The following is a 13012-nucleotide window of genomic DNA, read 5'->3' as shown; positions in this document are numbered from 1 at the left end:
AACAAAAAATAGTGTGGCCAGAACACTATCTCAATAAACGTGTTTCAATAGAAAACACTCAATATAAAAATGGTATTAACAGTGTGAAAAAATCCCAAGTGAAAATGATTTGAACTGGACGACTACTTAGAGAGATTTGAAAGCTGAAAATTACTACAAATGAAAGATAAAATATTCAACTATAGATTCCAATATTCATTTTGAACAGAAAATTGACAGATTATAAGACATCGACCGAACAACACGAAGATATAGAAAAATCGCGCGATTTAAAAAAAACACATATATCTCTGAATCTCGAGCCGATCAACATTTTTTACTACCAGATTCGTGTTTACTGGACATAGATCTATAAGAAAAGTCATATCTTGTCTCTGAACCATTTTTCGTGTCGAACAGTGATACATATATGTTTTCGAACAGTGGTTACATGTTTTCTAAAAACAAATTGAACAGAGGAGAATTGCACTCGCTTTATATTTGTATATGTTCAATAGGTAAAAATTTTCCCCAGCCCTGTTCCTAAACACGTGCTCCAGCAGTTTATATCCAAATTAATACATTGAATCGTAACGGGCGCGTTTACGTGAAATAAAACCGTTTCGAGAGTCGGCCATCTTTATTGTTATGGCGATTGTTCACGGCGGCCCGTAAAAAACTATAAAACCAGCATTAGTGTTTTCCGGGTCGTTGGAGGGTTTATTATTTTTCAGCGCTTCAAGTGGGCAAAGTTTTCATAAAGCACGAGCGACTCCGTAGCGGATCGGATACGGCACGCATTTAAATGAAGCTTTTAACGTCTACGTGGCCTACGGGATCCTAAAGCTCTTTAGGCTCGACAACGACATTGTGTGAGTGTGTGTATTTTATTTTACGGAGGAAAAATCCATCCGACCAGTGGCAGCTACCTGCCTGCCTCTGTAATGGTAGTTAGTGTTTATTCGTATTCTATCATTTGTATGAAAAGCCACAATTTATACCGAGAGTGCTTACTAATTTTTTTTACCTCGCTTTGGGTTCAACTTTTGATGTGAATATACATAATATAGCTAAGTGTAAATCCTTATTTTTATTTTATAATATGTTTATATACTTAGTTCTTATTTATTCCAATCATATCCCTTCGCAAATCTTCATTATTTCATATTAATCCCTGTTCTACTAAATATTTCTGTAATTCTTTTTACTTTATCTATGTACAATAGACGATGAAGTTTTGTGATCATGCGAAAATTCGAAATCGAGATTTGACTGATTCGAACTCAAAATCGATCACTTTTCACTTTTTCATGTTCTAGAAAAAATGTGTGTATTTTAATTTATATTTGTACATATGTAGATCTTGCTCTTCTTTTAACAATATATCCTCTCAAACTGATTCTTTTGTTGTTCCTTTTCTTGCTTTCAACATCTATTGTTTGATCATTTTTCCTAGTAATACGTATGTACTAGGGATTGAAAAAATACCGGTTTTATTGAAATATAAAAGAATTATACCGGTATTTTTTTTTATTATTTTTTAGTGAAAAAAACAATGCTTTCGATATCACGAGCCCGCTTGCATGATTGAAAATAAGCCAAACCCAAACATTCAAATACGGAATTTTCGGGTACAAAACTGTAAAGTAGGTACGTCCCAGGTATAAAGTATTATAATGTGTGATTAGTTGTGTTGTTAGTTTTTTTTTTTGCAATTTCGACTTAAGCTTATCATATACCCAATCATCGCTCACTGTAATTTTATGAGGCTCAATTAATTATATACTGGAGGCATATTTTTGGTTAAGTATCGATACTACCGGTTTCGGTACTTTCGGTATTGTAATCCCTAGTATCTACATACATACATATATTCCATATCTACCATTATTCAATGCTATTCTTCTTTGTTTTTATGTTATTATATTTATTTTCAATTTGTACCAGGAAGGCCTAACAGGTAATCCCAACGCGCCTTCCTGGCCAGAAACATTGTACATTTGCTACAAGTATTATTAGTACTACATATACAAAGAAAATGCATATCCACATCCACATAGACATTTATGGTCAAATTTATAAATTTGCAGCATTTTTAAACAATTCAGCGAAATTCTACATTGCTGAAAACTCGAGATTTTGCGTGAAAATTGGTAAGGTTGCCAATGTGTTGGAACCGTTTCAATGAAAATCAGATAAATTGGCAAACTCTGATAGGAAACGTTTGACTTGGAGTCACAAATATCCAAGTCTGACTAGCAGCACAATAGATAAATAATTAATAAATAATTTTCACTTAAGAATAAATAATTTTCAATGGAGGTCAATCTACGGAATCGAACCCGGCAACCTCTCAGTGGTTAGCATTAACGCAACCACCAATAAATGCTGCTGGCTAGTTATTAAATAATTTTAAAATGTCAAAGGTGTAGCTCATGGTCTTTATATCTGAATAAGCTGCATTGCGTTGTGGGTAGTGTAGGTAGTATGAGTAATCGGTATTTGAAGTTGTGAAAGTCATTAACGCATCATTCCTTCCACTACTTTTATTTTGGGTGGAAAACGTTTATATGCGATGTTAAACGAATTTAAAATAGATTAAAAAACTGCCGTATGAAAATGATTTTTTGAATAGCTCGGGCAGTGGGAGATCCATTAAAAATATTTTCCCCCTCACTTATCAGATAACTGGCTTTCGAGTCGGTGGCAAAGTAGATAAAGTTATAGTATCACGTGCTCTGAAAGATAGTGAATCACAGTGAAATTACCATTGTCCTACGGGGAGACGTTTTATGCTTTCGACCGCATCCCCGACGGGTTAAAAGGTACTTTATTACAGTTGTTACGTTTCAGCTGTTTATAAAACACCACTCATTTGAAAATAAAACACCGTGCAGTAAAAGCGTGCAAAAATAAACAAACAATTATTGCACCCCACGAAAGTAAATACTTGGGTACATCGTATTCTTGTCAGATAAAATACAAACTAGGGCGCTACAAACACACGTGAGGATTCTCGTTAAATATGCATTTATTCTCATTATCTTATTGTTAGTACAGTACATATGTGCGTACTATCAATATTTCAAATATAACAGTATATAGATTACAAATAAGGTGTTGCAATTTCATAAACTGGTTTTTTAGTAATTATTTAATTAATTTCATAAATGATTTTTCCTTCTACCGATATACCGGTGTTTCCCATTTAATAATTCAATTTTGAAACGCGATATTTTCTATGAAAATTCCATTATAATATTTATTATATTGATTCAATAACACATTTATGATTAATTGATTTATTATTCTGTATTGCAGGCACATTGAGCCTTATCCGTTGGCAAAAACAAGTGACGACAGATAAATTGCTAGTTGCTTTTTCTATGCAAAAAAATCTCTACGTGGATTAATATGACTTTTAGAGCACGTACATATGTAAAAATGTGCCCTCAAAGATTAACAAATCAGGATCGTATTGGAAGAATTTAGCCAAATTATGGATGCATCACCATTAAATTATGCTCTATGAACGCAATATTATCTCAACTGCTAGATATTAATATCATTTGTTTATCCTTTTGTATTGCAGTTTAATTGGGTCGCATCGATTAGCTTTATATGCCGCAAATAGTCATCTAATATAATGACCAAGTGATTATGGGATAGTTAGACAAATCACCTGTAATCCGATGATTTGAATCGAATCACCAACGGGGTTAAATTTTCCCTCAGCAAAGTTACAAATGTATTTACCGGGTTGCTTCGGCAAAGCTTCGTTTGGCTGGGGTATATGTACATATGTATGTAGGTATAATCCCATACCCCGTGTTGTCACAAGACAGATGTCTTCGTAGGCAATAACTCGCAGAAGAACGTTGCTCGAGGACCAGTGGTTGGTGAGTTATTGTCGTCGTGGAAACGGCGAAATAGCGACGATGCTCTAACGAAATACTTCCGGTCTTGGACGTCTTCCGGTAATTGAATCGACATTGACGACTCGCTCGGATCCTTCTTTCTGCTTTTTTTCTGTAACTTTTTTTAATCGTCTCTGAGAGACGGTTCCTTTAAAGCAAATGGGAGGAAAATCCTCATACTCCATTAGCTTCAGTCGAGAACGTGTTTCAAAATGTAGCCGACGTATCTATGTATGTGCATATGTACATTGCCTACATATGTGTGTATGTAGTGTATCGGTAAAATTGCCATTAAAAGCAACTATAAATCTCGGTCGGACCACCTTTTAAGTTTTTCAACATAAATATATAAAATAAAATGAATACACATAGGTACATATATTTATATAAAATTTACAGTATGCTCTTCAAATTTTACGATACGATCATTACTAAACTTTGTAGACGTGCTTACATACATATATGTATTCTTGCAACAAAGTTATGGGTACTAAAAAAAATTTCAATATATTTTTGAACGATCGCTTTGCATATTTTATTTGATCAATTGTTGAATTGATGAAAGAAATTTTTTGGCGAAATGAAATTTTAAATTTTGTTTACCCTATACATTCATTCATTCAATTCTTCTTACAAAAATAGGTATAGCAGGCAGAAATTATATTTAAATTTTAACAGCATTTTCATAATGATAGACATGTTTACATTGAAAATAGTATACATATGTACATATAATTATATATAAATAAAATAAAAAAAATAAAATAAAATAATTATAAAAAATATGTAATATATTAGCCAGCAGCATAGCTCGGACGTTACGCTTCTGCTTACCGTCAAGAAGGTGCCGGGTTCAATCCCTGAATGAAAATGAATTTTTCAGAGTATGCTGTTGGTCAGACCTGGATTTGTGACTCCAGGTTGATCGTTTCCTATCAGAGTTTGCCAATTTTCTCTGATTTCATTGTTGAAACGGTTCCCGGAAAAAAAAATTGGCTAAAAATCCTTCCTACCTACTATGTCACCACTATTTGAAATTTGATTGATGTACAATAAAAATTTATGTACAATTCATAGATGTCTCGTTAATTTGCGAGTTTTTTCAGTGTCTCGCAATTCAACGACTTATAATAAAAATGCTGCATTTGTATTTGTAATTGGCCAGGAAGGTGCATTGGGATTTACCTGTAAGGCCTTCCTGGTATATATGTAAAAATAAAATAAAAAATATAAGTAAGAATACACATTTTGTTATCTGAATTGAGCTTACGTAAATAATCAATTTTGAAAACTGTTAAATGCCACAATCAAAATGTCAAGTGTCAGGTATGCATTTTAAATATATCTAGTTGTTTAGTTGTACAATTTATGAATCACATCCTTAACATGTTATCATTATCATCATCATTCATAGCCATTTGCCAACCACTGCTGGATGAATGTCTGTCCGGCATCCTTCCATTCCTTTTTGTTTTGGGCGATCCATCTCATCCTATACAAGTTTCTGATTTCGTTCACTCATCTATCTTAAATTCTCTCAGGTTCTATTCGAGTACTTCTTTCGTCTATCTATGTATTATCCGGTCCATTGCCATTTCAATCTCCTCACTATTACATCGACCACCTTTTTCATACTTTTAACCCACGAATTCCGTTCTCTGTCTCTCTTCGTTATGCAGTCGAAGTGTATTTACAGTTTTAATATATTCCAACCGGCGTTTTGAGTCATTCATATTCGGATACAATTCAACTAGTAAATTACTATATATTTACAAGCACGAATACACTTTCAATTATGTGCGCTATTTGTAATTTAATAGATGAGTTTTGACAAAACTGATGTTTCTACGCATACTTCACAATTCAATGTTGCTTTTAATGAGTACCGTATTACGACAGCCCTAAGAATGTGTTCAAAACAAAAACGGGACTTTACATCTCAATTTACTAATTGAGAGACGTTTCACAAGAAGATAACCTCTCAATCTAATCTGGTACCAACTTAGAGTTGAATTGTATTTTCAATTGTAATAAATTTCGACCAGTTGGAATGTAATTCGCCATATGAATCAACTTACGTGAATTAGACGGAATATCTTCCAACTATATTACAACTGAAAATACACTTCAACTATAACGGTAGTTGGTACCAGGTTGGTTGGAATATATTTCAACTAATCAAAATATATTACAACTGGAGGATACACTTCAACTGTAACATACATATATAAAACTATTCATCATGCTCAATAAGCAAAAATTAACCAATGCTAACTTTACTTCTAGAACACTTAATGTAATATCCAAATAAGCAAATGTGTAACTGCTTTCTTCACTATCAATAAATTATATAAGTTAGTACATAAAAGATTCACAAATTTGCGATCACTGGAAAATCACTTACAATTTTGGGTTGGTTTCATTTAGCAAATAGTAATTTCACTCGTGTGCAGCTTTTTGTAATATAATTTCATATAAAAACGTATATGTAGAGTTAATAAACGCATAAAAACAAATTTTGAAGGAAAATCATCCTTCACCATAATTTTAAATAATGAACTTCATCAAATCCAAATTGATCCATTAAACATATACACGTACACATATATTTGAGATAACTCAATATAATATAATCGAGACAAATAAAACATTTTATTGAAATTCAACGTCGGTTCAATGCAATTATCCGACAATTTTATATTCGATTGCTAACAAACGCGACGCAAATTCATAATGGTCCAAATTAAAGTGCACGTTCAGCTTTTTGCATACACACACACAGACACACACGTACATATAATTTCAAACGATGAAATATACGTATGGTTTATTACACAACATTAACGAGTCGATTACCCGTCATAAATTAACCCTGATGCTCACTTTGCGATAAATATTTTGAAATACTGCAACATACACAGTAGCAACTATAGGTCAATTCGTTTATTACGCACGTACATACGTACATATCACTCGCTCTTGGAAAATCCGACGCTTTTCCAAAGGTCAAAACGGAAGCGAGCTGAGAGTAATTGAAAATTTACGACCACTATACGTACGGCTGTGAAGTGTAATATAATATTATATATATAATGTTAAGGTTGGGGGTATAGGCACGTCTAGGTTTTATTAGTTATCGAACGTCCGGTTTTCCATTATAAAATGTGTGTGTTTGTGTTGCAGGAATGGCAGGACCACAAGTTCCAGTGGGACCCGTCTGAGTATGGAGGCGTCACGGAATTGTACGTGCCCTCAGAACACATATGGCTACCGGATATTGTGCTCTATAACAAGTAAGGAAACATACAAATGTGTATATTATATAATTAAATATATATATATATATATATATATATATATATATATATATATATATATATATATATATATATATATATATATATATATGTATATGTTTACCACATATTGGTACAGGGTGGGGTAGAAACATTCACATGAATGATTGTTGGTATTTCAAAAATAAAACGGTTCTAATGTAAAGTAATTTTTTTTTTTTTTAATTTAATTTACACCAAGAAGGCCTAATGGGTAAACCCAATGCGCCTTCCTGGCCAAAGACAATTATATAAACATATATGTACACCATCCATATATACAATTACTCATATATATAAAAATAAAAAATAGCATACATATATAAATAAAGATAAAACCAACATACATACACATTATGCTAAATAATAAAATTACAAAATGAAAAAAACATGTGTAAATATGTATGAAGCTAGAAGTCATTTAAAATATGCTGCCTGACAGAACTGTATGATGCAGTAAAAATATCAAGGCTCCCAGAAAGCAGGTTAAATAATCGAATGGCTCTTGAAAGGGGTGAGTCATCAAGCACATTAGTTCTGGCCCGAATAGGCAGGAATAGAGTTCTGGAGCGGGATTCTCTCAGTTTCTCAGGTACCCTAAGTTTAAGATTACACAGAACTTCAGGAAGATGACATTCACCCCTTAGAATTTTTAGAAAAAGCTTACCAAGATGATTGTTTCTACGTGAAGCTAAGGAGTCAAAGCCCAAGGAGCTCATGACAAACTTACTGGGAAATAATTATTACTGGGAAATAATAAATAAGTATGTATTCATCAACTAAATAAAAGCCCACAGTTAATTCATAATTCATCTATAATGGTGAATTCGCTTGTCCGGAGCATATTAGAGTTTAGGTCTGTAATTTGGAGTTCCACTGAAATTAAATTCTCTCTCTTGATAGAAATAGTTCAAAAAAAATAAAGGCATCTAGCCTTTATATTAGGAAATATAAATATTACTCCTATTTATTTCCCACTGCCTTTTACAAGGTATGCTATTAAGGCTTTGACTCACTGTCTTCGAGAAGAATTATTGCCATTTCCAAATATTTCTTTAGAGTATTAAAGGGAAGTATTGCCAACTCTTCAATTTTATCGGAACTTGAGTTTTGGGTGCCTGAATGCGGTAGAGCTTTCCGTCATCGTTTACTTTTCCAACCTACTGCTGCGAAAACGTCTGCTTTCAATTGCTCGTCTCTTGTAAAGGCTATGCGGTTTCTTAATGTGATAGATAAACATTTGGACCTGGTTTATTGTCATGTTAATAAACCGGTCAGTTTCGTGAGATTCAACCCGAGTCTATTTGAATGAGATGAATTATTGACAATTTTTAGTGTTATTTTTTTATTTGTATGCCTGATGTGACGCATTAGGGCAACTTATCAGGTCACATTGGTCATTATTTTGTTATAATTATTATCTATCCATTTATATAATGTACTAGCTGAACTCGATATGCGTTCCAATGCCACAATAACGCATTCAATTCCAGTTCCCATTGATGTCTTTGAATGGATCCTGTTAAAATATGTCTTTGGATAGCTAGCAGGTATCGCTTCAATCTGACACCAGAATCCGATGTAATTTTAATGAGTTGGTTGACATAAATTTCCTTCAATGTTACCTACCCACGTATTTCGGTAAGATATCAAAGCGACCTGAATAGTAGAAGTGATTCAAAATCAGATCACAATTTTTGACGGGCAGGAATGTCACTCAACTAACAGATTGAAGCTAATAAAAAGCTTGTAATAAAATTACTTTGTTTTATACTATTATAATTATACTTTGGTTTATCTAGTTAATAATTAATTTCTATTTTAAGTGCAAATTTTCAATTTTCTAATCGTCTGATTGTTTCCGCCCTACTCTATATACTAATGGTACCGGAAAGTCACAATGGTACCGGAAAATTATCGAGGAAAAGCTCGCGCTGCCACTTCAGTCCGTAGCCATGCGCCAGATAGTGTAGGGAATTAAGTCTCCTTTCAAGTGCTCAATCTGTTCATTTGTAATCGCGTGTTTCCTCCGTTTCCTCTGCCGGAATAAAAATGTAGCTCGAAGGTCTCCGGCAATAAATAAAACACGTATATGTGTATTTACGTACTTAGGTATTATATGTACAACACAAAGAGAGGGAGAAAGGGAAGCCTTTGTGAAAACGCTTGCAACGTCTCCAATTAATATCGTTTCCCGTCGTGTGCAAAAGTATCTAATTAGAAACGCTCCTCCATACCGAATCGAAACAATAATCGGATCAAACGTAAGCCGAATTAATTTAATATTCAATTTCGTTCCGTTTGTTCTAAAATGTTGAATTTAATCTATCGTGGCTACATACATAAATATGTAAATGTACATGTACATACATACATACATTAGTATATTGAAAGACACACTTGCTAGTGAGCTGTAAAAATTTATTTTTATTAATTTAACATCCTTTGGGGGAGGGGGCGAACCCAATAGATCCGAGAGGTTTACTATGTATATTAATTTAATTAAAAAAAATAAAAAAATAAATGAAACATTCAAGATAAAAATAAGATTGGAAAAAGTAAACACGAAAAATAAAAAAAAACAGTAAAAGATAACTAAAAGAAAACGAAAATACGGAGAGAATTGAAGATATAGAAAAAGAAGGATTATAAAAAGCCTTTTGCAACCCTTTTGGATGCAAATATCACCTCTTAATAATTAAATGAAATAACATAAACTAAATGAGAAGAAAAAATAAAACATTCAAGATATCAATATTAAAATAAAAATACAACACAAAGAGAGGAAAAAGTAAACAAGAAAAAGAAATTATGAAATAAAAGAAAAAAAAGAAGATAAAAAAAATAGAACAGTAAAATGATAACTAAAAGAAAACGAAAATATAGAAAGAAATGAAGATATTGAAAAAGAATTATAAAAACCCATTAAGCTTATGAAATACATTTAGCATGTTTTTTAAAATATAAAGGTTTTCAGAAATTACTACGTTCCAAAGAATATTCCAAACTTTAACCACTCTGTTTGAAAAGAAGGAATCTCTAATCAATTTTTTCAATTTTTCTTTTAGGAGTCTGAAAGATTGACCTCTGATATCAGTGTTGTCCTTTAACATATGTAAATAAGTTGGACATAGGAAAATTGCAATGGTTATTTAATATTTTAAAGACTTCGATCGAAAGAAGTCGCCTTCTTGTCATCTCCAGTGTGGTGAGATTCATTCTATTCAAACTCTCATTATAAGAAAATGAGATATAATCTATAAAAAGAGAATAATAATCATAGCAATTTTTCAAATTATTTAGCCAATGTCATATTAGGGTAACCTGTAAAGACACTGTGGTATATGAGTATTAAAAATAAAATAAAATACATAACATTCCATATACTAAAAGTGTATTCTAACTTAGGCCTGATAAAAAATAGAAGCTGATCTTACTATTTTTATACACATAATAAAATGCTGTCAGATATGTTGTATACGTATTTTAAAACATACATACAAGTTTCAAAAAAATTTAAACCATTTAAACAGTTCAGATGACATGCCAATTTCACTTGTAAATGTTTTAAGTAATGCATTTATTCTAAATTAAAATGTTCAAATGCACTCCGACCAATAGTGCCACTTTGTATACATACATATAAATATGTATGTATCTATTTTCCGAATTCTTAAGTGTTCACCGCATTCTCAAGACTTAGCTGAGTCGACTTGGAAAACACAGAAAATAAAACGACACTGCGAGATTCAACTAAGTGCAACGATGCACTTTTCTTTTGCTCATTCGGAGAGTGAATTTTAAATCAAATACTAGATTTACAGTGCGGCTTACGGACTTACAAACCGGGTACGTTAACATACCCCACAGTACTATGTATGTATGAAAATCTCATTTGTTTAACGGAAAACGTGCGCTTTTCCGGCTTTCATTACACAGCCGACGTTTAATATGTTTTAAATACAAGAAAAGGCGTTCTCGGCTCCACTTTTCACGGCTTGAATTTGTAATGGCGCCTTTTTAGAAATCCACCAACCGACGCTCAATAACGGAAAGTCGAGTCGAGTGTATGTTACTGAAGGCGTTTTTGGATAGTACTGACGGAACGTGTGGAATACGGAAGAGCACTTAAAGGGTTAAAGACGAACCGCATCACCACGGGTTGATATCCGATTCGAATGCTATTCATTTCGAGTAAACCCACTAGTTCCAGTTGTACGTGTGCGGTTTGTTCAGATTGCATCTGAACTATCTCTCTCTCTGTCTGTGTATGTTTCTGTGTCGGTTAACACGTTGACCGCTGGAATTAATTACGCCAATTATTAAAGCCGGGGCGAGTGTAAACTTGGTCGACGAAACTTGCTCCTCTTCGTCCTGATGCTCCGGCTTGATCGTTGTATTGTTAGCAAATACGGGATGTATTAGCATCGTAACGCAAAGGGTTGACAGTATCAATTGCGAAGCTTTGCGCCATCAATCTGAGATTAAGTTGAGCTTTCGTGTCGCCCGTGTGAGATGTATTATGTATTAGCAAATGTATGACTATTTGGGTATGCTTAGAATGGATTGTGTATAACTATCGTTGATTTTTTTTTAAATATTATTAAATTTTGTGTAAGCTCAAAGGCCTGGTTGAAGGATCGATTGACGATTGAATATCATATGTACAGTACCCGGCATTGAAATCGCATCAAACCTAAATATTTTGAATTCTTGTGATTTCCCGGTAGAAGGGCCCCTACTTTCTAAAATACTTTTTTTTTGGTCAAAAGGATAGTATTTTGAATATTTTAATCTTTTCTATTAAGTTCTTGTGTGGATTTCGAGTGAGTAATTACGATCTTCATCAACATGGCGAATTGTGTTGAAAGTTGAAAAAATGGCAAATACTTTCCCTATCTTCAAGAGGATTGTCCACCGGAAAAATGTTTTTTGATAATTATATTTAGTATTCATCCAAATTATCAAAACATCTTTCCGTCAAATTTATTTAATTACAGCTAAAAACCCATTTTAGCAAATTTTATTTTTTATACAATACCATAGAGACCGGTCTCCGTGACGAGCCGGAATGTTAAATTACCGAAAACGCAAATATCGGAAGGCAAAGATCGAAAATCGAAAGATCTTAAGTCGAAAGATCAAAAAAAAGGGTAAATGGTAAACGGTACATACTCACTTAATTTGCGCGAGCAGGATACAACAGGAACAAGAGGAACAGTCTTTTCCTCCCGTATAAATGTGCGCGCGCAGAATATGGGAGGAAAAGCCTGTTCCTCTTGTTCCTGTTGTATCCTGCTCGCGTAAATTAAGTGAGTATGTACGTAAGTATGTACCGTTTACCGTGCATCTTTTTTTTTGATCTTTCGACTTAAGATCTTTAGATTTTCGATCTTTGCCTTCCGATATTTGCGTTTTCGGTAATTTAACATTCCGGCTCGTCACGTAGACCCCATAGAGACATCTATGAACAAATTCGATATAAAGCAAGTTTGTATGAAAAATACATACATATATTTATATTTTATGTAAAAAATATAATTGGGTAGCATTTTTTTAATAATAATCAACAAATAAGAGATTCTAGAAATCCAAATTTGTGAGAAACGGCGGTAGGTTGCCAATTCTGTTGGAACTGTTACAACAATGAAATCAGATAAATTAGCAAACTCTGATACGGAACGATCAAAATACATATATCTTAGGTTTGCCTAACAGCACTGTGTCAGGGATTAAGCCCGTGACCCTTGAGTGAAAGCAATACAAGCAAAACACTAATAT

General features: G+C 33.2%; 1 protein-coding gene across 1 annotated transcript in view; it reads left to right on the top strand.

Annotated features, from left to right (window-relative positions):
- The window catches only part of nAChRalpha2 (nicotinic acetylcholine receptor alpha2), a 172716-nt gene that overhangs the window by 116717 nt on the left and 42987 nt on the right, over positions 1 to 13012 (top strand). Inside the window, exon 4 of the mRNA XM_077434346.1 lies at positions 7080 to 7189. Within this exon, the coding sequence (XP_077290472.1) occupies positions 7080 to 7189 (110 nt within the window). The remainder of the gene's footprint in view (positions 1 to 7079; positions 7190 to 13012) is intronic.

The sequence above is a fragment of the Arctopsyche grandis genome, chromosome 7 (genome assembly GCF_051622035.1).
Source record: "Arctopsyche grandis isolate Sample6627 chromosome 7, ASM5162203v2, whole genome shotgun sequence".
NCBI classification, from domain to species: Eukaryota; Metazoa; Arthropoda; class Insecta; order Trichoptera; family Hydropsychidae; genus Arctopsyche; species Arctopsyche grandis.
The sequence above is the reverse complement of the archived record's forward strand: the minus strand, read 5'-3'. Positions and strand labels throughout refer to the sequence as shown.